At 41.5% G+C, this 25,855-nt stretch overlaps 1 protein-coding gene across 1 annotated transcript in view; it reads right to left on the reverse strand.

Annotated features, from left to right (window-relative positions):
* The window catches only part of IFT43 (intraflagellar transport 43), a 59,026-nt gene that overhangs the window by 18,053 nt on the left and 15,118 nt on the right, over positions 1-25,855 (reverse strand). Inside the window, exons 3-4 of the mRNA XM_056851072.1 lie at positions 18,389-18,456; positions 1,235-1,270 (exon numbers count right to left, since the gene is read on the reverse strand). Of these exons, the coding sequence (XP_056707050.1) occupies positions 1,235-1,270; positions 18,389-18,456 (104 nt within the window). The remainder of the gene's footprint in view (positions 1-1,234; positions 1,271-18,388; positions 18,457-25,855) is intronic.

Genomic DNA, 25,855 nt, shown 5'->3' on the forward strand with positions numbered 1-25,855 from the left:
GCACCCAGCTATACAGCATGTGAAATATTGAGAGAGAGGGTGTACTTTCTCTGTATCTCTTCCCAAATATGTTTCAAGTGAACTTCAAAGAAATGAACGGGGAAAAACAGTGATTAACTAATGGTAGCATCTATGACCCAGTCACTAGATGAGATGTGTATCATGTGCATTTCACTTTGTGAATTGTTAGCATCCCAAGGTGCACAATGAACAATGATATTTAAGCATGAAAGCTTTTGCCAACTTATAATGCCCATCTTCCTTAAATATATTTTTAAAAACTAACCTTTCACCCCCAATAGAACTTTGCAATATTCTCACCATAAGAGTAGCTAAAGGGAAACCCCCCCCCCATAAGAATGACAGTGATCTTGAAAAATTCAACCTGAGCCAAGAAGAATCCAACCAGAATGAGCAGACCTCTATCTAGAGCACTAGCATCTTCGGGAACACCAACCAATACTGGTTTTTTTAACAATCAGTTTTTAGGAAAATAGGCTCGCCACAAATTTAAAAGTTTTTTTTAAACAACAACAACATCTTAGGAGGCAAGCTAGTGCTCCAGGCGGCCCCACCCTGGCTACAGTTCTAAACTGCGGGAATTTCACAATTATGATACCATTGACTCTCTCCTCGGAAAGGAGTCCAGATAGATGATCATGCTTTTCATCTTCTCTTGTCATTAGGTTAAAAAAACAGCAAACATGACTTCATAATCTAAGAGCGCCATTCACCCTTTGAGGAGAATGAGGTGGCAGAAATGCACAGCTTCAGATTGCAGATGGAAGTTCACATTTTAGAAAGATACCTTATATTGAAAAGTCCCAGCAAGCAGAGAACTAGCACAGCAAGCAAAGCACAGGGGTAGAAGCCTTCTCTTTGTGGTGCTAGTCTTCCATTTGTATGAAATTCTGTATGAGAAGCAACATTTAAAGATAGAAAACACCACCACCACCACCACCTGCAGTCTCAAGAGTTGCAGTTCATCCTACCCCCTCAGATCTCTGCCACCTCATTCTCCTGGGTGAATAAGGCCTATATTCCTCCAAGAGCACCAAAGGCAGAATCTTACTAAACAAAGCCAAATCCTAATTTGTGCATTAGCAAAATATATACAGAGCCTCAACAGACATGGACTAAAAGAAAAAAGAGGCGTCACATTCAAAAACATGTACAGGTGGCATTTATGCAGGAAATTTGTGGGTGGGTGACAGGCTGGTGACAGTGAACTTACTCTTCAACTTCTTGCTCTGTATGTTTCTTTCCTGATCTGAAAGAGAAGAAAAAGGCCAAAGCTTTATGAAGTGAAGGATTCCCTGCAAAGCAGAAGAAAAGCTCCAAACAGCTCTCCCGAGATGTCTTTGGAGGCAAACATTTCAATATCACTCTCTGGTAAAAGTACATAACACAAGCCACAATTCACGGTGCTGATTTTAACTCCTAAAGCCCAAAGCAGGTTTGGCTCTAAACACCAGAGTGAGAGCAGCAGCGTGTCAGCAGAAGATTGCCTCTTGGTGTAAAACACAAGAAAAAAGTCCATGGTCCAACAAACCCCAAGACTGTGGGCAGTTTTGAATGCAAGAGGGAAGTAGCCATGTGTTGCCTTACTATGCCTTGGAGGTAGCATGCTTCATGGTAGTGAGGGGTAAACTAAATGTTGCTTTTTCTTTTTTATAAACTCTATCTGCTGAGGCTGTAATCTGAATGGGGAAACTGGTGTGGGAGAAAAGGGCTTTTTAACCCCTTTTTTTGGGGGGAAGGGTCTTGCTTAGCTTTTGCCCTGCATGGGAAAAGACACAGGTACCTCAGTGGTGGTAAAACAGTTTGGGTTGGGGAAGAGAGGATTTTTCAGGGGGGGGGGAGTTACATGGGGGAAACAGTTTAAAATTTCTCTCCCAATATTAAAGGCCCTAACTGAATGGAAAGGTGGTACACAAATGTTTTAAATAAATAAGGTCTCTGATGAAGGGAGCTTTGACATTCAAAAATTTATACCCTAAAAATCATGTTAATCTCTAAGGTGTTACTGTACTTGAATCTAGCTATTTAAGTAAATAAATAAAACATGCCCTCCTTCCAGTTAAAGCACAGCTTGAATAGTGAATTTTTTGTGGAAAAGTGCCCTTAAAAATTTATGGAACCAGACAGAGTGTAAAATTCCACCTCAAGTTGCAGAAATTCTACACACATTTGGAACACATACACTGTACCATGATGCAAACACACAATTTCTCATATCATACATTACACAGCAAGAGAATAACTCATGCTTCCACTCTTCCTGTTTTCTAATAGTGCCTACAACTGTGCTGGTTATGTACAAAAACATTCTTTTAAATATTGGTACCTGCTGTGAAGCAGGTAAGGTAAAGGTAAAGGTCCCCTGTGCAAGCAACGAGTCATTCCTGACCCATGGGGTGACGTCATATCCCGACATTTACTAGGCAGACTTTGTTTATGGGGTGGTTTGCCAGTGCCTTTCCCAGTCATCCATATTTTACCCCCAGCACGCTGGGTACTCATTTTACTGACCTTGGAAGAATGGAAGGCTGTGTCAACCTTGAGCCGGCTTCCTGAAACCGACTTCTGTTGGGATCAAACTCAGGTCGTGAGCAGAGATTGGACTGCAGTTCTGCAGCTTACCACTCTGCGCCACGGGGCTCCTGAAGCAAGTAAGACTGTTTTAGAAATCAAATGAAACATTTGCTGGCCCATTAAATAAAAAGGGGACAACACAGAGGAACAGGGAGTACTGGGTAGAAAAGAAGCAAAAAATACTTTCCATTTGGGGACTCAAATATTCTTTTGGCACACTGTTAATTTTAAAGTGGCATCTGAACACTAGCCAGAACCACCAGCAAAGGGCAGTGGGGTTTGGAATCTTCCACAATCAGAGGGAGACTGTCTTACTCACTAGTACATTCTTCCTGCCATCCTTAGCCATAAATATTTGCTCTTTAATGGAGCTGCCTTGAGTCAGACTGGAAGAGGCTCAGCCAGATGCCGCTTGGATCAAGGAAAACCTGTCTGAGTTATTTGGAGTTTATCATAATGTGCCGGTGGAGGGAGGAGGCCCAGTGGGGAGATATCAGGCGGCTCTCTCCCTCTGTCTCCACCCCAGCAAGCCCAGAACTAATTCAGATCCGATTAAGGATGCTTGTTCAATATTCAAAATGTAAAACATGGAGGTTGCTGAACCAGCACTTTGAAAAGTTAATTAAATGCCAGGTTTCTTTTTAGCAGATACTCCATCACTTGCTGATTGCTTTGACTATACCACAGGAAGAAGTTTTTAAATTGTGCATTGGGAAATATTCTTTTGGGGATCTTTAGAGTTGCAGGGTCGCTTACATGGACCACCACCTTGGGCTTCCTTTACTACCACATGCCCTGTCCAAGAGCTATTTTGTTCAGCAGACCAGAAGTTGTACAAATTTCTTTAAGTATGCCTTCCATCCAAGATGTCTCTGTCTCCCCACAGCTTGTAAGGAACAAGCACTGTCTCCAAGTTGCAGATGCTGACACCATCAAGCCTCAGCTACTACTACTTGTTAATGTGAGATGACTAGGTTACAAAAAGCTTTTTCTTCATGCACCATATGTAGATCCCTTCTGCACTTTTGAACAGGGTGCAAGACTGGGCTTTTTAGAAGGGCGCTGGGCTTGTAGCACTCAGTATTTCTAGCACTCAGGCTTTGAAGAAAAAATGATTAGACTTTCACTGCTTAATTATTTCTTTAAAAAATGTTAATGATTTTTTAAAAATTGTTTTTATCATGTACTGGCTTTATTATTGCTACCTGCCTTGGGTAAAAAGTTTTAAATAAATAAATCCATAACACATCAAAGTATTTGCTATATTAAGAATTTTAAGACTGGAAAAGGTATTGCGAAGTCATCCTTTGACTAGACAGGCCAATTGTACCTCAACCATACTTGACATAATTTTCAAAAAAATTCTGAAAACCTACATGAATCCTAACAAAATTGCATGGTTTACCATCACCTCTTTGTTGCTTGAACTGTTTTTCCTGGTGTTTAATGTCCTCTATCCATTTCAGTCCCATAATTTGTCTTTTTATTCTGAAAATGATCTTCAGTGTTGCCAATTACACAGACATTTTAAACTTAATGGGTTGCACCCTACCACTCCTCTTGCACTGGAGGAAGGATCCAGAGACCAATGGACGGTACTACTGTTAGCAATATGGTAGGATACAGCCTTATGTTTGCAGTGGTCTTTCGATTCTAACAAAAGGTATCGTTGGTATAACCATTTTAAAATTTCCTAGCTGTAATAGTCAAGTATCAAAGGCAAATTATGTATCTCTCCAGTCTCTTTTGCTGTACAAAGCACACACAGTCTCTCCTGCTACTTCACTGAAAAGGTATGTACGTGCCTTTAGCCTTGAGATAAACTTAATTCGACAACATATATTGGGGTTCTCCCCTCTCTTCTATATTCTCACACACAAACATGCAAGCACTTTAAAAAATCTCACTATTCTAGTCCCACGAAAGCTGGGCTGTTTTTCCATGAAGAAAGTATAGCATTCCTCCTTCCTGAATTAGAAGAAAACCAGGGAGCAAATGAACTAGAATTTAAATGGCCCAAAGGCCCGTTGAGTACTTTTGAAAGTATATTTGTTTAGCAAACGATGAAAACGGGGTTAAAAATAAAGAGGGCATATGGTAACCTGTCCTGAGACTTTGTGATATGGACGAAAAGAAACACTGACATATGTTATTCTACTGGTATACTACTTTACTTATGCTGTGTCAGAGGTATACTTTGGAAATAGAAACAGCGTTCTCTAGATACACTCATATATGCTAATGGTGCCCTCCCCACCCCTCATCTACCCCCAAAACAGTGTACCAGATTTGGGCCAGGCAGCAGTTCTACTCCTGTAAGCATTCCTGTCTCAGAGGTTAAGTGCTGAAGGGTGAAAGACAGCACTAATGTAGACATCATCTCTGTTAAAACATTTCTCTCTCGTTTAATGGAATACTGAGATAAAATGACGAGGCTCCAAGAAGAGCAACGATGCGATACTCATGCAGGATGACAATGTTTAGTGGTTAATTAGACACCGTTAACCTGTTTTAAAAGGGACATCAATGGGATAAATGGGGGCACATGCCCTTGAAATCCTTTAACGTTTGTAGATCATGGAGGACCCTGGTCATTCTTCCTTGCTGTAGGACAGTATACAGAGCTGAACACTGGGAGGTCAACCTCTTGCACAGTCATGTAAAAAGAAAGACTGTTAGCAATATGGTAGGATACAGCCCTATGTTTGTAGTGGTCTTTCGATTCTAACAAAAGGTATTGTTTGGTATAACCATTTTAAAATTTCCTAGCTGTAATAGTCAAGTATCAAAGGCAAATTATGTATCTCTCCAGTCTCTTTTGCAGAATGACACCCTTCTAAGCCCATTGACTTCATTAGACTCTGCCTAGGATGGCCCTGTTGATGTGTTACTTAAGGGGGAGTGGGAGCCAAGGAAACAATGGAAAGGGGGAGTACAGATGGGGATGTAGAGAAGATGCTCTCATGACTGTGAACAACAGAATGACTGAAAATAAGAAAGAAGAGTCTGATTACACCAAACAAGTTTCAAGATGCAACCTCCGTCTTCCAGAAACCATTTTAAACCATCTTTTTACTAGCCAGAGTTCTAAGTATGGGTGTGATATAAAATACCTGCTGGCTATTCAGCACCAGCAGCCCTCTACGAGAAAAATGTACTTGGCCAGTAAGTTTTTTAATGCCATTCTGTAATTTTATTGATCTGGGCACCACCACATCACCCTTTGCTACATATGCTCAAAAAACAAAGCTTGTGCCAAGGGCGAGAAGCACGTTCACATCTAACAGCCAAGGAAACGCAACTGACCTCTGAAGCTGCATCTCAAATGACCAACCTAGGAGAAGCTATGAGCAAACACTACATAACTGAGATGGTGTTTAGCTGAGCTCTGGCAGAAAGTCCTGCCCCCTTTCAGTGTTCCTGTTCAGTGTTCCCAGTCAGTGTTCCTTGGGCAGGGAGGCCATACCATTTCCCAACTCTGTCACAGCCCCAATGCACTTCACTTACCCCCTAGCACACAATTTGTCTTTAATATTACAACAAGAGTTGAATGAGTATTGACAGGGCAGGATTGCCTGTGGAACGCAAATAGAAGCTAGAACGGTACTGGAACTTGTGTACATTTATGTGTAAAGTGTGCTCCCTTCTGGCTAAACATGCAACAGCATTCCCATTTAATTTATCTCTACCACTATTCCATTATTGGATTGTGCGTGTGCGTTTTTAAAGCATCAGGTCATTGTTTTATCTATCAGCATGTAACATTTATGTCTCCCAGACATAAAAATGTGAAGAGATTTTCCATTTTTTGATTATTTCTATCAGATATTCTCCACACACAATCAAATAATTCCCCACACGTTCCATTCATAGACTCTTCTCAATAGTTATGATTTTCTTTTGTTGAACTTCATCTTTACAGATCTATTGTACATTTCAGGGGCTCTGCATTCGAGAAAGGCTTGGGTGGAACTAAAACTACTTTTTCTCCACTCCCCACTCAACATCTCTCATGCCAGACACCCAGCAACACATGTTTCTCAGGCAGGTACTAGAGTCCTGGCGCTTCCAAAATTTCTAACGGCAGAGAGCAAGCTGTGTACACACAAGTACATGGTTGGATTTTTCTCTTCTGGAGTGGTCTGCAGATCCTGAGGAGCTCAGTGATACAAACTGAGGGATGGGGGGTCCACAGAGCTCTGCAGGGAGCCAAGGACTGGAATATCAAATGTGGTGTAGGTGCAGATGCAGAAGCAGCATCACAGCTGAAGGGGATGTTTCAGCACAGTTGTGAACATCATTCCTGGCATGCCTAAGCTCTTTCTCTTTTATGAATGACCCATAAAACTCAAGCCCCTTGAAGATGCTCTCTTGCTAGGAGAACAAAAGGAAAAAGAGGAAAGGAAGGTAGTGATGTTCACAGACATTTTATTTTTGAAGAGGGGACTCATCAAAGGGAAAACAGAGCAATTTCTTGTTAGGTTTGCAGCATTCAAAATATCTCTGCTTCCAAACAAAACTATTTAAAAACATGGGGTATTTTCAAAAATTGCCACTGGCTCAAGAGACAAAGAAAGGACAAACTTTTACCTCAAAGACTGAAACAGAAGTCTGTTTTATCAGAAGTCTGAAAGCCCAACATTTCTCGCTCTCATAGTTTTAGTCAAATGGACAGTATCTGGTTAAGACTCAAACTAAGACTTGGGAGAGGATTTCCACTACTTATGTTCTTATGTACTTAAAATCAGTAGTTCTGTGCTTACCCCATTTTTGATCCTCACCAATAAAGATGTCGCCTCTCCTTATGTATGGATTCCCATTTCCAGCTATAAGGTTCCAAATTCTGCTAAAATGGAATTTTTTGATCCATGAAAAGTGAACTGACGTACTCTGTAATTTTGTTTACTTTACTGATGTAAAGTAGGGATTGTAGCACAGGCTTACAGACCTGCCACAACTACCTAAACTCCACAAGGTAGTTTCTAAAGCATGTTATTACCAGCATTTCAATTTAAGGAACTCAAACAGCAATTTTGGTATAGACGTTTCCCCTAAGATACTTTGTGCAAACATTCACTTTTTTAAAATCCTGCTTGATGCTATTGTTTCTCCATCTGCTACTGCTTCTGTACCACCACCAACTGTTGCTACTTTCTCCTTCCTGGACTAGGATGACACCAGCTAATCTGGGAGAACACAGTGAATGGAAGGAAATTATTGTGATTGCATTTAGAATGTAGAAATGGCTTTGTGATCACTTTGTTGAGTGAAAATGGACAGTGAGAGCAATGCTTCCTGAAGTAGCTATGTAGCTACACAAGGATAACACAATGGGATCATGCCACACAGCTATGTAGCTAGTCAGACCTGGCTACATAATGACATTATTGAGGATAAGTAAGGGCAATTAAGAATGAGAGTAAATGAAGGCAATGCCAATGAACAGGTGAACATTTTTGCAAGGAGTATCAAAAATAATTTTAAAAGGGAACTATTTTCTGGTATTGTTGAAAATATTCATGAAAAACAATGGGTCATTTCAGCTCAGTCTTATTACTATGGCTGTTACCGCACTAGGTATTCCCAGCAATGTATTCAGAGTTTGAAACTGTTATAAAAAATACTGTTCGCACTTTCTATGTATTCCCACCGATGTATTAAGAGTTTCAAACTGTTATAAAAAATACTGTTCGCGCTTTGTTTGGCCCCATTAGCTGTGAAGACGTCTTCCAACCATTTTTTCGCCGTGGCATCCAAAAACCCTTTTAAAGCGATGTTTTTTATAACATTTCCAAACTCTTGATACATCGCTGGGAATACCTAGTGCGGTAACAGCCTATGACAGTCTGTTATCCCTCTGAACCACACTTTATTTAGGAAAATCTCCAGTCTTAACTATAGGTCTGTTGAAGGAACTCTTGTACATGTATACTGCTGTGTGGTACCTTTGTCAGTGCTAGGAGGCTGGGTGTAGCAGAAAATTCAGTGAAGTCAAATGAGCCAGCTCTTATGAACATTACTGTCTTCATGTGGAATATGTTAAGAGGAGATTAAAAAAAAACCTATTCACACTATACACATAGAATGCTTATAGTGTATGAGTGACATCTATGGCTCCAGTAGTAGCATTTCTGCCACTGGGAAAAAAATATGATGACTTCCCTAAAGGGAACCCTAGGCCCTAGCCATACTGCTTTTGTAAAGTGGAAAAATTCTCAAAAAGTTACAATGCACAGAACTCCTTGTTTCTCATAATCAAAATATGACCAATACACTCTAAATGAATGAAGGACAAGGAGTAACATTTTTTCCTCAGAGTTCTCACCAAAAGATTTTACATCTGGTACAGGCTTGCTATTTCAGCTACCTAACAAATAAAAAATTCACACATATATAGAGAGAGCAAGCACAACTAAAATTCCCAGACCTTTTCAAGGTTTCAGGGTTCAGCCAGGTAAGACATTGACCAGGTTCTTTGCTAAGGCATGTCACATTGATGACTTCGCTCAGCATCCATGTGCTGATGCTCCCTCCTTCCCAGAATTCACTTTGTGCTGCCATGGCCCCAGGGCTGCCAGCCTGGAAACACTGCCAAGGAATCTTGACTTGAAAAACCCTGCATTAAACACATTAGCTATCCAAAAGAGCATTTAAAGAAAAGGATTTTTTTCTTAAACGGAACCAAGAACATTTACAAAAATCCTATGCTTTCAGGTCTACCTGACAAATGGCAGATAAGGGAACTGCCTGATTGTGATTATCCCTTTAAATTTAAAAAAACAAAACAAAACAGTTTACTTTGCAGTTTACTCTGGTGGAATTTAGTTAAGGAAAAGCTACAGTTCTGTCCCTTTTGCCTTATTGTTTTTGCCAGGTTGAACATAAGTACTTGCTGTGAAAAGACAAGGAGAGAACCACCCCAGCAATGACACTGAAGGAGAAGAGGACAGGAGCCTGTTAGCATTCCTGAAACATCCACTCTATAAAAAGAAAAAAAAAATCCAAACCCACACACACTGCAGCTCTACCGCCATCTTGATGTCCTTGATGCGTGCTGATGGCATGGAGGCGGCTGGCACCAGAACAGCCCAAGAGAAGGAACGAGAGGCCAATGGAGATTTATGTGAGGAGAGTGAGATGGACAAGGTAAAATTGTCAGGAGGAGTTGTTAGAAAGTAAAATATATTGTGACAATTCCACTCCTGCCGTTCATCAATAAACTGACAGATCATTTAGTGTCAATTAGGTGTGATAGATGGACAAGTCCCCATGATCCCGGGGCAAAATTAATGGCTGGGAGGGAGAGGGTGATTGAAAATGACAGCTGACATTGAGAAGAAAGTCCTGAAGGTCCCCAAGGGGCCATTACTTGCCTCATTCCCTTGCAGATCAATGCAGGGACAAACCCAAAAACAGACACTTTGAGACAAAACTTAATCAGACTTCCTTTCCTTCCTCCCAAGTTCGGCTCACTCCCATGACACTCTGCTTCCTGTGCCCTCCCCCTCTATCTCCAAGGACTGCCAACAGGTGGCAGTTTGAGGCAACACACCTTCAGCAATCGTTGTTTCGGTTCAGGGTCCATGTCTACATCCATAGCACAAAAGTATCACCCGCAAGTTCCCTTTTAGACAATGGGCTGGTTCAGACATGTAAATTGGTCACTGATATGCTCCACACAAGGCCTCACATGTATAGGACTGCGGAGGGGAGAGCCTTTGAGTGATCAGTGACAGCAGTTGTCAGCAGCAGTTTCTACCATATGAGCAGCCTAGAAAATGTCCCTGCAATGGGTGGAAATGGCTGCAGTAGGGTATGAACATGCACAACCCAGTTCAGATGGAGTTTTTTAGCTATCCTTAAGAGATGGTGTAGCAAACACAGGCAGTCAATTTGCAAATGTGAATTAACGCTTATTTTGGCACTAAAAGCTTCAGAAAAGTATTTTATTACTTTGCTTGCAATGTGGTAATTGGCCTAAGATTTTTGTAAACATTCAAGGTCACTTTATGCACAGAAAATATAAGAATATTAATAATTTGAATTGAGAACCCTCTTTTCACATTCATGGAATAGGCAACTATAAAAACCATTACAGCATCAATCCAGCTTGTTCCATCTTCTGTTAGCAGATTTTCACCAATCTCCATAAAGATAATTTCAGAGGGTAGCCATGTTGGTCTGCAGTAGAACAGTTAGCTTTGACTCCAGAAGCACCTGAGAGTCCAACAAGAGTTTCCGGGTATAAGCTTTCAAGAGTCAAAGCTCCTTCGTCAGACACAGTAGGTAGAAATGGAGATCTGAGTCCTCTTATCCTAGTCAGAAGGTGGGAGGGGTGTTGTAAAGAATGCTTGTAAAGGAAGCAAAGGTACAATGCACATTTTAATCAGCTTCATTAGAGCAGAGGTGGTCTTGGAAGATTCATGTGTTCAGCATAAAAACTGAACCCATTGCTGGGTGCAACAACGTGGTTACAGATGTCCTTTCTAGGAAGGACATAGACTTTTAAAGGGGGCTGGCTCCTATGTGGGATGATGTGCTGGATTACTTGCATATAGATTCTCTAATCTGTGCTATGTTTCTTGTAAGTTTCTTATAATTGACATTTTCGGATTTGCTACAGAGCTACTTTCTGTAAAAGGGTGTTCTTCCGCTTAAATCCTGGGAGGGGGAGGTGTGAAGAAATGCCATTTTTCTTTGGAGGTTTGAACTGAGCAAAACCTTCCCCTGTAGTTTTAAAAGGGTTTTATCTCTTGGCTGAGAACAGGCGATGGGGGGGGGGGAGTCAATTCAGCTGCTTTCCAGCCTCACTTCAGCCACCCTTTTGGAAATGCTAATAGGTCTAGCTAGAGGCAATGGGATGGCCCAGCTTCTCCCACCTACAGGTAGACAGGTGATATCTAGCCCTGGCTAGTCTCAACCTATTGCCAACTCCAGAACCCAAAACTACCAGGCCTCCCACTCCTATCATTATCTGTAAACAGATCATGTCAGCATATTACTTGCCCCAGCAACACACACATTCTTCTAGACATCCAAAGGATAAGTTTTGGATTCTACATACTTTAGCAACTTCAGGATTTTTTTCCTGCAAAAGCTACATTAAACTTTAGAGGGGTGGCACAAGAGGACACAACTGTTCTTGAACAGTTCCCGTTGATTTCTATTGAGCTTGCAAAAGAAAACTTCCTGATGATGGTTTGCGCCCCACAGCATCATCCTGATAAGCCCTGCTATGAGGCACATCAAAAACGTGCAAGCCCCAAGATATGCCTCGGTTGCCCCTCTTTCAAGATTAAATCACACTGCCAGAAGAGATGCAATGAGTGGTGAAGCCTGATCACCTGCACCAAAGCAGGGTTCTCTACATTAGCCCCCTACAAATAGCTATATCATTATCAGTTCTAGATTACTCAAGTCTTTCTAACACTGCCCTAGTTATTTTAAAGTACCCATCTTTTCTCTTAGAGCCCAAGTCAGCTAATTGTGTATCATAAAACATAACCAATTAAAATATAATGCAGTCTAAATACCAAAACAGTGTACATAAAAATCCACACACTGTCCCATCACAAAAACACCTCTTGTAATAACACAGTTTTGACTTTTTGTCTAAAGGCTGGCAGTGAAGAGATCATACAAGTTCCCATAGATAATTTGTTTCATACAGACAGAACTATCACTTAGAAGCCCCAGGAGCAGATTCATTCATTTAAACTATTTATTAACCACCTTTCTACCTAGAGGAGCTCAAGGTGGCTTACGATGTAAACACAATAAAATACGTTAAAAACCACAAATTAAAATTAATAATTTAAAACTGCCAGTAGGCAGAACAACAAAAATGAATTCAGTGCCTTTGTGAATAAAACTATCCCCAGCTGCCTCCTAAAGGTCAAGAGTGAGGAAGCCAGACAAACCTCCATAATCGTGGGGCTGTGTCTGAAAAGGCCCTTGTGTACCCATCAGACAAACCTCTTTGGTCGATGGGGCCTCTGGTCTGAGACAATTTGATGTAACCATTCATAACAGTCTCAATCTCTCTTGCACTTTTTATGCCAATGAACCTGCATACTAATCCTTGTGCAACACTGTATCATTTCTCTGGGTTAAACAATGTAATATTGTATACTGTATCCTCAAACCCAATTGCAACTTTACCACCAATTATTTTGTTGTAATCCCTGCAACAAGCCCATTCTCCCCATACAGCAGAAGGAGGAAACTGGTTGACAGCGTGGCTTCCTAAGACCGTTAATGACTTATAGAGGAGATGAGACTTGAATCAGAGATTCTGATTCATAGCTTACAGTTAGTATACAGCACTAGCTCTGCTTAGACCTAATAATTCATTGCTACCAAGGCTCCAGAACCAAAAAAGCAAGGTAAAAGGGTTTATAAGAACCAAACACATATTTTAAAAGTGTGCAAAAAGCATTTCACAATGAAATTAAATCTGTATTTCGACAAGGACCTTGCACAATCACTGGCTAAGCTGTTAGAGTGGGGGCTGATGAGGGCAATGCAGAGTACCGGACATTTATGAAGTGACCTTCAAACTTCTTCCAGCCTTTGATCCAAAAATACATTGATTCAAATCATACAACTGCCACAGACCCCTTGCCTCGCTTTGCCTGTGTGTAACATGGTAAATACAGCAACATTTTGCAAGATTTTTATGAAGATAAATACCCTTTTATTTGTTATGTGATGGAACTGAACAAAAGAAAGGGCTCTGGAAAGAGATATAAATCAGAAAATTATCTGAAAGTATCTCTCAGCCTTTAAGAACAAGAGACAGAAAAAGATGTCAATTGAGACAAATCCTATAAAGGAGAGCTGGGCAAAATAGGAGTGACTATATCCATTTTCAAAAAGGATCTTGCTGTATTCCCCCCCTCCCATTTAAACTTGCCAACATATGAGAATAAGCTGCCTTTGTCAGACACCAGGTATCCTGTTTGCTAAGCACATGCTCTTCCCCCTTTGTGTCTTATAAATATAATGCATGAGCCAACATAATGGGCCAGTTACCGTAAGTCTGTTTATCAAAAGGTAATGATGTCATGAAGGGTATTTGTGCAGCTTTCCTTATGGAACACAAGTGCCCTCTGCTGGCTGAACAGGTGTCTTTGCGGCAGAAATAATAGATGTTAGGGCTTCAACTACGCATTCTGTCACAGCTGGAAAAATGTGGGGGAGAGCAGATAGATAAGCACATAGAGAGTCCATAACCAGACTGTACTTAGTTGAATTTTCTGCTTTTCAGATGTGTCTGGCATTATTCCTCCTATTCAGTGTTCCTTGCTTTTGGCTCACTACAGGGTGGATGATGTTGGCTGCTTCGTTACAACCTGTCCTGTTACAAAAGATTCTGGCCCGAAAGGGAATTCAGTCATTCATGCTAGATTTAAGCCCAGCCTCCCGTTACTCTCTATCCATGTGCATGCACGTATGCTGATGGAGCTGCAGGCCAAACATATCCACCATCTAGAGCAATGCTCTTTTGCTCTCAGGTTGAACTTGCAGTTATTCCAACATGTACAGCTTATAACTTTTAAAATAAAGATGTTTTGGGAGCAGGCTGGAACTAGACGTGAACCTGAACACAAACCTGCCACAAAAGGCAGCAGACCCATGTCTTGCTCTCTTCTTCTCCCCATAACATTGGGGGTTGCTGAATATATGATGTGACCATCAGACTATGAGTTTCCCCGGGGCCTACTTCATTTCATTGGCTGCCACCTGCAAGGGTAGGGAAGCTCAGTGTAATAATATCTGCTCACACTCTGATCATTCCCAAATGTTATTGGGGGGGGGGAGAGAAGAGAAGAAGAAGAGTTGGTTTTTATATGCTGACTTTCTCTACCACTTAAGGCAGAATCAAACCTGCTCACAATCACCTTCCCTTCCCCTCCTCACAACAGACACCCTGTGAGGTAGGTAAGGCTGAGAGAGTGACTTGCCCAAGGTCACCCTGCTGGCTTCCTGTGTAGGAGTGGGGAAACAAATCCAGTTCACCAGATTGGCCTCCGCCGCTCATGTGGAGTGGGGAATCAAACCCGGTTCTCCAGATCAGACTCCACTGCTCCAAACCACTGCTCTTAACCACTACACCAAGAAAGAGACATGAGGCTTTTTTTTTTACAACAGCCTCCTGCGTGCCTATCAAGCTCCAGTTTGAATCAGACCAAAGGTTCTATGAAACTTTTAAAATTTTAATCCTCCTATACTGACCTGGATTGATCTGGTAAAGGATGTAATCTTGGCTACTTTGCACACCTTAGTGAACTAATTAACCAACTAGCACCTGTGAGCTACTAAATAATGGCTTGTTAAGAGGTAGGCTGTAATCCACAAAAAGCTTTTCGTTGTTGCTGTCGTTGCACTCAATTTATGGCAACCCCCTATGGGGTTCTTGAGGCAAGAGACTAACAGAGGTGGTTTGCCAGTGCCTTCCTCTGCAAAGCAACCCTGGTATTCCTTGGTGGTCTTCCATCCAAATACTAACCAGGCCCGACTCTGCTTAGCTTCTGAGATCTGACTAGATTGGGCTAGCCTGGGCTATCCAGGTCCGGGCTCACGAAAGCTGATGCTGAAACAAAATTTTGTTAGATTTCAAGGTGCCACCAGGCCTCTGTTGATTTTAGCTGCAACAGACTAAGAGAGCCACCCATCTGGAATTAGGCAATCAAGGTTAACATGATGTCCAATGTTTTGAAAAGTCCAGAAAGAAGTGAGAACAAAGGAAACAAGATGGAAGCAGTGGCAGTATTAGAAGTAGCACCACCCCAAGAACCAGTGGCATGCTTGCTGTCCAGAAATAGGTAGCTAATTCACAGCTGAAATTTGAGCATGCTTCTTTTTCTCTTGACAATTGCCTGAGAGAAGAAACAGATACGTATCTGTTCAGATTAATCTCTCTTCAGATTCTCTTTTTAAAAACTCCTCATTCAAACCAGTACTATCCAGACAGTGGGAAATGAGCAGCACCATTGGAAAGAGAAGTGGTTCTTTGCCATTGCGTGTCTCTGCCACACTTTCGCAGCCATTATTAAAGAGTCTGCTCCAGGCAGATAAAACACATTCAAACTTAACAGGGGCAGCTTCAAAATCCAGTGTTGCCAGGGATTCCAGGAACATTTGGCTGGAGATTTAAGCTACTCCAGTAATTCCCTGGCCCAGGGCCAAAGCTGAGGCATCTGTCCAAGGAGAGTAGAATGCAAGTCCTTAGCAAACGGGCAGCGTGGCAGCCTGACTGTAGCCCAGTTCGAGGGCTGGCAGGGACTCACCTGGGGGGGCCCTACTTGGAAAAGACCAGTGCAATGAGGGCTAAGGAGGAGGAGGCAGTGCTGCAGCTAAAGGAGGGATCTGGCCCACCAAACAGCTGGCTGGTGGGAGTGGAAATGCAACTTTCAGCCCCTGTGGCAGTGCAGGAGTGGTGCGCCATTGTCCAAGCATACATCCAGCTGTCAAGGCATGGCCAGGGTGCAAGGGGGTTCCTTGGGGGTGTGGCTGTAGTGCCAATGGCAGGCTGCGACTGCTCACAAAATAAGCTATTTGAGAACTTAATATGGATGCTGCAATCTCTTAGTGCATCCAATACCTTCCTACTACATCAGTTCAGCACTATAACTGCTTCCCAATTTCATTTTTTTGAAGGAGATTTTTAGATTTATGGTGTGAATTCTTTTCAGCATGTGATGATTTGGACAGAGAAGCTCACGGATGGTTTAAAAGCATGTGTCACAACATTGCGCACACTTTGGTAATCCACCCCCCGCATCAACATTGGATGGCACTGGAACCAGTATGGTGTAGTGGTTAAGCATGGCAGACTCTAATCTGGAGAACCAGGTTTGACTCCATGCTCCTCCACATGAGCAGCAGACTCTAATCTGGAGAATCAGATTGGATTCCCCACTCCTCCACCTGCAGCCTACTGGGTGACCTTGGGCTAGTCACAGTTTTTGCAGAACTCTCTTAGCCTCACCTACCTCACAAGGTGCCTACTGTGGGGGGTGGGAGGGAAGGGAAGGAATTTGTAAGTCACTCTGAGACTCCTTTCAGTAGAGAAAAGTGGGGTTTAAAACCAACTCTTCTTTCTGCATATTACATAGGCCGTAGGAGACCAAACTGGCAAAGAAGCCCAAGTTTGCCATAGATGCTTGGGTGCTGCATCCACCCCTTTCGTCAGAACCTTATTATGAATTCTGAGCCCTTCTGCAAGAGGTCCAGGTGATCTCTGCAGGAAGTCAGGAATGCAAAATAGAAGTGCCATTGGAGACCAGTTATCATCAGTGTGGAACCTATCCTGTGGGGTCCCACAGGACACATATTTCTCCCCATGCTTTTCCATCTTTATGGTCCTTAGGCCACATCATTTCTAGTTTTGGGGCTGGCTGTCATCAATATGCAGACAATACACAGTTATATGCTTATCCAAATCTCCTGGTGATTTGGTAGAGGTCCTAAATTGATGCCTGGCTGCTGTAATTAAATGGCTAAGAGTGAACGAACTGAAACTAAACCCTGGAAAGACAAAAGTAATGCTGGTTGGGAAGGCTAAGCTGGTCTTGAAGGATATTATGCTCCCCACTTTCAGTTGGGTTCAGCTGACCCTTGCAGACTTAGTTAATAGCCTCGGGGTTACACTGTACCCAACATTATTACTGGAGAAACAAGTCAATACAGTTACAAAAAAGTCTTTCTTCCAACAGATTGAAAAATGGCCCCTTACCTTGATACCACTGATCTAGCCAACTGGATCCATGCCATGGTGACATCGAGACTAGACTACTGTAATGCACTGTACACTGGTCTCCCCTCAAATCAATTTGGAAACTCCAGTTGCTATAGAATGCCAAAGCTCAGCTATTATCGGGAGCTAGATGGAGCATGCATATTACTCCCATTCTGCAGTTACTCCACTGGCTGGCCATCAGTTATATGGCTCAATTTAAAGTAATGGCTTTCACATACAAAGCCCTTCATGGTCTTGGACTTTCATATCTGCAAGACCATCTCTCCCCCTATGCTCTGCTATGACAGCTTCGCTCATTTGAGCAGGGCCTTCTGCAGGTGCCAACCTGAAAATGGGCAAAATCAACAACTTCCCCATACATGTGCCTTTTCCTTTGTGGCCCCCACCTTATGGAATGGCCTGCCTGATGAGGGTCAGGAAGGCTCCCACTCTCCTGGCTTTCCACAAACTATGCAAAACTGAATTATTCAAGAGGGCTTTCCTATGCAGGCAATAGGGTAGCACTGTACAAAAGGCTTCACAAAATTACTTGGATAAACTGTTAGGAACTATGATCTATACTGCTGTGTATCGTTTTCTGTAAGGTGGATTCTATTACGTAATTTTGCAGTATTTAATGTGTCATGTTAAACTCATGTTTTGTTTGTTTCTTAGACTTCTGGTTGGTTCTACATCCCAAATCCTATTTCATCATTTATGATTGTTCCACCTTGGTGATTGAATTGACTCACTCCACATAACTTGTCTTGAGTCCCAGTGAGAAAGTGGATTATAAATAACGTAAGTAAGTAAATAAATAAAAGTTCCTCTCTGCCTGCCTTGTTGCACTGACTGGAAGAGAAATGGGCTGGAAAGGGCATTTTCTCTGGAGTCTATGATGTCACAGGAAATTTACCTGAGGAAATAAATCAAGCAAGCACACTTGGAGGGTAATGGCCATGGAGATAGTGGCTATTCCAGGGAATTGCCCTGAGGAACACAGCAGCATGTCTTAAGCCATTCTTAAGAAAATAAAACTCTTCCACTCACTTGGAAGCACTTACAACAGCATCACTTGCCCATCCTCCTTGCCGCCGAGCAGGTACAGATGGAGGACCCTTAAAGAAAGCAACAAGCAATATGATGAACAGAAAAAAACAGACACATACACACACATCCAGTCTTAATTATACAGCTACATTTTTCTTGAAAACCAGCACAGATCTAAGATCTTGTTTACACTGATTCTAGAAACAAATAACTGGCAAGAAGCTTAAAATATAATGGAGGGTTAAACCAGACTTTATAGGAGACATGGGGTTGCCACCGCTGTATCTCTTCAATCCCTCTTTGTAGTATTGTAGTATGATGTCATCATTCTCAGTTTCTCTTCTTTCTCACCCTAGTTAACCACTGTTGTGAGGTGGGGACATGCAGATGAACACCATGTCATCATGTCACATGCTGGATACATCAGACATTACAGATAAGAGACAGTGGTGTCAGCTCTCTCTCTTTTACCATCTAGTCTGGCCTTAAGGTTCTCTATAAGAGGAGGAGGAAATCCAGAATAATGCAGAATTATTACCATAGACGTTCAGCAAACATACATTCACTAACTGCAGACTTGGCCTTTTCACAATCAATTCTGCATAAAAACAAAGGTGCCAGAACAGATGGAAGGTGGAGAGATAGAGAAAGCTGGAGAGGATACAAAAGCCAGGACTATGACTGCCCATTAAAGAGCTGAAATTGATCCTGAGTATAGAATTCTGCATCCTGAGAACCTTCAGCCAGCTCCCATTTTTTAATGCTAGAATGTGTTAACAGAAGTTTCTTTAGCCCAAAATGTTGGTTCTTTCTTGCTTTTTGGGGAATACTATCCCCAGTTAAAGCTTTGCACCATCTCCAGCTAAAACCCTCCTTCTGTTTGCGATTTTTGAATAGACAGATATTGACCAAGCATTTTTAGACTGAATGACTGACTTTAACAATCCAAATCCCATAACAGATTTCAGATTCTGTCCTGTTCACTCTACAGATCTATTGGATTAAATGTGAATCACACTTTGCTCCATTCTTGTCATCATGCATAACTTCTACAAATTATTAAATACCTTTTTACCACAGAAATAAATCTGTACATGATTTTTGGTGTGTGTTTTAATTTTCAGCTCACATGAGGCACTATACTTCATAGGAAAGTTAGATCTACATGTACAAGCAGAAATATCCCAGATGACAACCCCCTACGTATTATTTCATTTATTTATGTAAATAATGTATTATTTAACGTATTATTTCATTTATTTATTTAAATAATTTATCACCCATCTTTCTTTTCAAAGGAGCATCCAATGGATTACCATTGGTGGCATCAAATGAACATCAAGACTCAGCCTGGTATAGATATTGTGGTGAAAATAGACTGTAATTAGTGCTAACTAGAATGATTCAAATTTCTCTACTTGATTGCTTATCTTGAAACCATTGTTAAGAAGTACAAAATCTCATTTTAGAGTCAAAGACATAATTTGCCTGTTAACAGGAAGGGTTCACTACGTATACCATCTCACACCTATTGCCTGATGCTCTCCGCTGGCCGGTCTCTTTCCCCTCATCCCCTCATGACATCCGATTGGATCCATATTCTTTCGCTGGCAGAACGGAACTCCCTTTGTTGGACGGGGTGGATTTCTGTCCTTTCCTCAACCTCTGCAGACCCCTCCCCTTCTGTTCTTGAGGGTCTTCTGATCATCAGGAACCGAATGGTGGGGATCAATGTACTTCAACTGAATGAGAAGGGAAAGGTCCCATTCCACAAGCTTTGCTCTGCTTGCAGTACTATGGATCCAACCTTTTGTGTGTGGCGTTAACTTTTCCTCCAATCAGGAAGTGTTTTTATCACAAAAGAGGTAGAGCCAAAGTTAGTGTTGTTCAGTCAGCCAATATATGCCTAATTGGGAAACATGTTTCCTAAATCTGGCCCAGGTTTGGACAGCTGAGGGCCAGCTCCTTCTTTAACTCACAAAGGAGATTTTAGTAGGTATTCTATCAAATAGTCTTCCGAGTTGTTAATACTGTTACACCTTCTTGCTAAATAGTGCATTGTGCTGGCTAATATACCACTAAAGCAACTTTTTTCCCTATTTTGTAAGCTTAAGACTGAGCAGTGCTCCTTTTTTTAGAGCAAATTTATAAGGGGTTAAGATAAATAAATTTTGTGTTTAGGGATGTCTGCATGAAGAGCCCTCAAGAGATTGCCTTGGCTTCCTTCACATTTAAAAGGCACTTCATCCTTGGTTGGGCAAGCTGGGAGCCCACAGAGCCTAGAATAAAAGGTACTACAGAATCCTCGGCTTCTCCATGATTTGCTCCTGTTTTCAGCAACAGCCTAGATTGAATAGCTTTTTCTGGAAATGGCAGCATTTTTATACTAGCCACAGCAAAAGATTTAGACTTCCCCATTTGGACCAGAAGTCAATCCATGAAAGCAGTTCTCATGCGTTTTAAGAAGCACCATTTTGTGGCCATGATTCTGAAAGCCTCCTGTGGTGTTCTGCTAACAGTGGCTTTATGAAATCCAGCAGGAAGCCTGCTTGCAGATCAGGCATTAACATAACAACATCAACCCTCTACCACTTTAGCCAGTGTCCAGGTTTGTTTTGGGTTCCCAGTCTTAATACTCAAGCCTGTCTGCCGATTTAATGCCACGTTTGGCAAGGGACATTTGGCTGGAAATTGAAAGAAATCCCCCTTACCATTTTATAATCCTTCCTATGATTGCAAAAAAGGTACACTTCTACAGGAATGTGAGAAGTGTCTTGCTGAATTGGTTCAAGGCCTTTCTACTCCAGTACTTGTTTCTAGCCAGGTGCCTGGGGACACTCCCAAGCAGGGATGAAAGCGATAGTCTCCCCTCATTTGTTTCCAATAGCTGGTATTCAGAGGTACTGTACCTTTGTGCAGGGAGGTTCTAGTAAAATAACAGCTATTCAGAGACTTGTTAACCATGAAACTGGCCCATCCTTTGTATAAGCCCTCCTAAACGTCCATCTCCATTCCTTTCCCTGCATTTCATGTTCAGGGAGGGCTCCCAAAAAAAAAAAAAAAAACACATGACAAACATGATTCATACTGGGACAAAAAAAACCCCCAACTTCACAGATACACTGATGGATGTGAACTGGCTGTGACTCTGCAGGAAACACATTCTGGTGTCATGATGGATAGTTCAATCAAAGCATCAATTTAGGTATGCGGCAGAAGACGGGAAAAAAATTCCGTATTCGGGATTATCAGGAAAGGGACTGAAAATAAGATGGCCAGAGCCACTATACCCTTATATAAATTGATAGTGCAGCCACACTGGGAATACTGTGTGTAATTCTTGTCATCTCAGCTGAAAAAGGTTCAGAAAAAGGCAACCAAAGTGATTAAGATGTTGGAGCTCCTTCCCTGAGAATAAAGGGAAAAGCATTTCTGGCTTTGCAACGTAAAAAAATTTTTTTAATGGAAAACACGACAGAGTTTTATAAAATTATGCATATATATATATATATATATATATATATATATATATATATATATATATATATATATATATATATATATATATTTTCCTCCCTATCCCAGATCTCAGGATCATCTAATGAATCGAATTGGCTGTAAATTTAGGACAAAGAAAAGTACTTCTTCTCACAATACATCTTTAACTTATGAAACTCTCTACTGTGTAGTGATGGCATTAAATAAATGGATAACAGGTCTATCAGTGGCTTTAGCCATAAAAGCTAAATACAACCTCTATATTTAGAGACATTTTAACACCAAGTGTCAAATATAGGGGCAGGTATTGCCTTTATGTCTTGTTTATGAGCTTCCCTGAAAGATCTGGCTGCCTGCTGCTGGAAAAGGATGTTAGATTAGATGGTGTGATTTAGGTGCATTCTTCTAATGGCCGTAATGTTTGTTCTCCTACTTATAGCCCTGAGTGGTATGGGTAAAAATTATCACATGTTTTTAATCATGTTTTAACAGGCTCTCAAGAGCTCTAATGACACCATAGGATCTGCAGAGATTCATGGTATTCCTTAGATTTCTTCATCCCTGACCAATTAAGAAAAAGGAACATTTTACATTAGGATACAACAAGGGAATGGGCCTTCAAGATTTAACGCTCTTCTGAAAGACTTGGGGAGATGCACCGTAAGGGAATGGCCCAGGATCTCTTACAGGTGAAGAAGGAATTTGTTTTTTAACGTTACATTTGTGTGCGGGAAATGGACAGTACTTTTCATTGGGGGCTATTGCCTGCTGGAAGGAGGGGGCACGACCCAACATAGCTCCCTAAGAGGAACAAAAATAGTCACTCTCCAAAAATAAACAGGGAGAAGGAATGAGCAGAGCTGCAGTTCCAAAATACCAGCTTTCTTCAGCAAAGGGGGTGCGGAAGGGCAGAAGACAAACAGAGAGCCGAAAACGCAGGAAACAGACTCCTTATATGGGCTCATCCGCAAGCGACAGAGCTCAGCCGACTGGAATGACTGTGTCACAAAATGTGAAGCCTTCAGGGGTTGCAGCTAGTGGAGTTTTCTGATCTTTAAATGATTCGTCCAGATTCTTAAGATGCCAAACCCAAGAGTCTGCAGTGCCAAAAAAGGAGTATTTTGAATTGGGATGTTTCAGGAAAACACACCACATATGGCCATATGTGCACACAAACACAAGACCCTATACATTTTTTGCCACCCCATGATGAACCTCCAAATACCTTATTGTATTCTAAAACATTTTTATACAAGTTTTCCAACGTCCCTTAACTACGACCATAAGCGCTTTTGTACATACAATCACAACGCAAGTCATTCCCAGACAACACCCCAATCATTATTCACAGAAAAAGATACTAACAACGATCATCACCGCAGCTTAGCATTATAACAACTTTATCTCAAAGTAATGTCTGTGGCTCATACTGATCACAGAAGCAGCAAAGCAAAGCCACCCACCTTCAAAGGAGAGGTCCCTGTGTACTTGGGAGATACTCCAGGTATGCAGAAAAATAAGATTTTGTAAATTATCCAAAAGAAAAAAAAACCCTAAAATGGGTTGATGAGGACTGAGCATGTTCCAGGAAACAGTGAATGCTAAAAAAAATATTGAAAGTCAGTTAAAGGGGGAAATCAAAGGGCAGGAAATTGGAAAACTGGCCTGCTCAAAGTCTCTGAGGGTTTTACAGAATCTTGGTGGAAGAGATTTAGGTGTGGAGAAGAAAATTTCCAAATTGTTTATTACACAGTCATACATATATACCACAAAGCCTCACAGGACCCTAGCTTATTCCTTCCAATATTGAAGTTGATGGTCTAGTAGTTACTAGTAAGGTAGTAAAATGGAACCACCCACAGACTAGGTAGGGGTTTCTGCATACTTGCAGAAAAATACCAGTTTCTATTTTTTTTTTAAGAGAAAAAAGGAAACCTGGTTTGATAGGGCTAAGCATGCTCTTTGCTCTCCAGCAAACAGAGGAGGACAGGGATAGTGGGTGGCTGAAGCCCCCAACTGTTTATAATATTCTGGTAGGGAGTGGTTGGCGAGTACTGCTGAATAGGTTATCCCCATTCTGATCCCTTATGGTCCCCTTTTATCCAAACAACGACTGACAAAAGTGGTACCTCAGCCCAAAGAATGTGTTTTCATACATAAACATACATAAACAGCCAATCCATGCAAATAATCCTACAAGGCATCCTTTACATCATGAATATTTTAAGATCGCTTATTTATTTATCTGGGCAATTTATAAGCTACCTTTCCATGGACAAACACATTCAATGTAGCTCACAAAATCAAAACAAAGCACAAACTAAATACAGTGTATAATACAATAATACCCTAAAAACCCCTCAAAAACATGTAAAACCCAGAGCTAACACCAGAGTCTAAGCAAAGGTCTTCTGAAGGCCTGTAATAGGTTGTGGATAGGTTTGACAAAGTTTAGGTCATGAAAATAAGTTGATACTGGAATGGAACACAGTAGAGGTGTGCATTCAGATAGGATGAACCAAAAAAAGCAGCAATTCGAATAGAGCCAAAAGCCGAAAAATTTCCTCCTTTTTTCAGCTTTCCCACAGCCTATGTAAGGGCACAGGGGGAAATACTATTTAAAAAAAAAAATTAAAGCCCATTCGCAAGGCTGGTGATTGGGCTTTTTTTTAAACCCCAAACAGAGGAAAACTGTGTGCCCATAGAATTGGACCCCCAACCGAAACATCACCAAACTTGAAGATTCTTTTTAAGGAGAGTCATCAGCAACTGCTGCAAATTTGGTTCCTCTACCTTGAAAAACAGGTCCCCAGAGCTTTGAAAAGATCTCCCATTTAATGCAATTGGAGCAAAACAGTTACCCAGCCCCTCTTCCTTGAAGTCAGTGGTGGGAACGTTTCCCATGAGATGCTCAGGTGTGACACTGTCCCATTAAAATACATGGGGGATTTTGGGGGGGCTCTGGGGGGCTGTTTTTCAAGGTAGAGGAACCAAATTTGTAGCATAGCTGCAAGTGACTCTCCTCAGAAGAACCAAAGGTTTGGTAAAGTTAGGGTTGGGGTTTAATTTTAGGGGCCCCAAGGGGTGCCCCATTTTCCATTGGAAACAACTGGAAACTTCATTGGATAGATGGGGGCACCCCCTCTGGAGAGTTAACAGACTGGAAGAAAATGGTTCAAATAATGATAATTGTGGCTCAAGATTGCTGGAAATTTTGGTGATAGCAGTTCCAAAAAACTGGAATGGGCAAAAATATATTGGAGAATGTCAAACAGAAGTAGATCATGAGCTTGAAAAGTATGGCGATTAAAGAAAGGAAGAAGACATAGAAGTGACTGGAGGGAGTATCAAAAGTAGCTTTAAGGACATGGGAGATCTTAGCTCTTACAATCAAAACTTTACCTTTGTAATGCATCCTGAATCTGTGAAAAATATGGCTTACAAATGAAGTAATCAAACAAGCACACATATCTCAGATGGGATTAAATTAAAAATCTTTCAAACAATATTCTTCTGTCTGGTGGTTTCATTGACCAACTCCTGAGGGAGCAAAGATATCTTACTTTGCTGCTACTATTCCAGTGTCTAGAGAGCCAGCGTGGTGTAGTGGTTAAGAGCGGTGGTTTGGAGCAGAGGACTCTGATCTGGAGAACAGGGTTTGATTCCCCACTCCTCCACATGAGCGGCGGAGGCTAAACTGGTGAACTGGATTTGTTTCCTCATTCCTACACATGAAGCCAGCTGGGTGACCTTGGGCTAGTCACAGCTCTCTTCGAGCTATCTTAGCCTCACCTACCTCACAGGGTCTGTTGTGGGGAGGGGAAGGGAAGGTGATTGTAAACCAGTTTGATGCTTCCTTAAGTGGTAGAGAAAGTTGGCATATAAAAACCAACTCTTTTTCTTAAGCCCAGCACACCTGTTTAAAATAACTTGCCACTTGTTGACTCCACAATCTGTGTCTCTAAACTC

Source organism: Euleptes europaea, chromosome 6 (genome assembly GCF_029931775.1).
Source record: "Euleptes europaea isolate rEulEur1 chromosome 6, rEulEur1.hap1, whole genome shotgun sequence".
Classification (NCBI taxonomy): Eukaryota; Metazoa; Chordata; class Lepidosauria; order Squamata; family Sphaerodactylidae; genus Euleptes; species Euleptes europaea.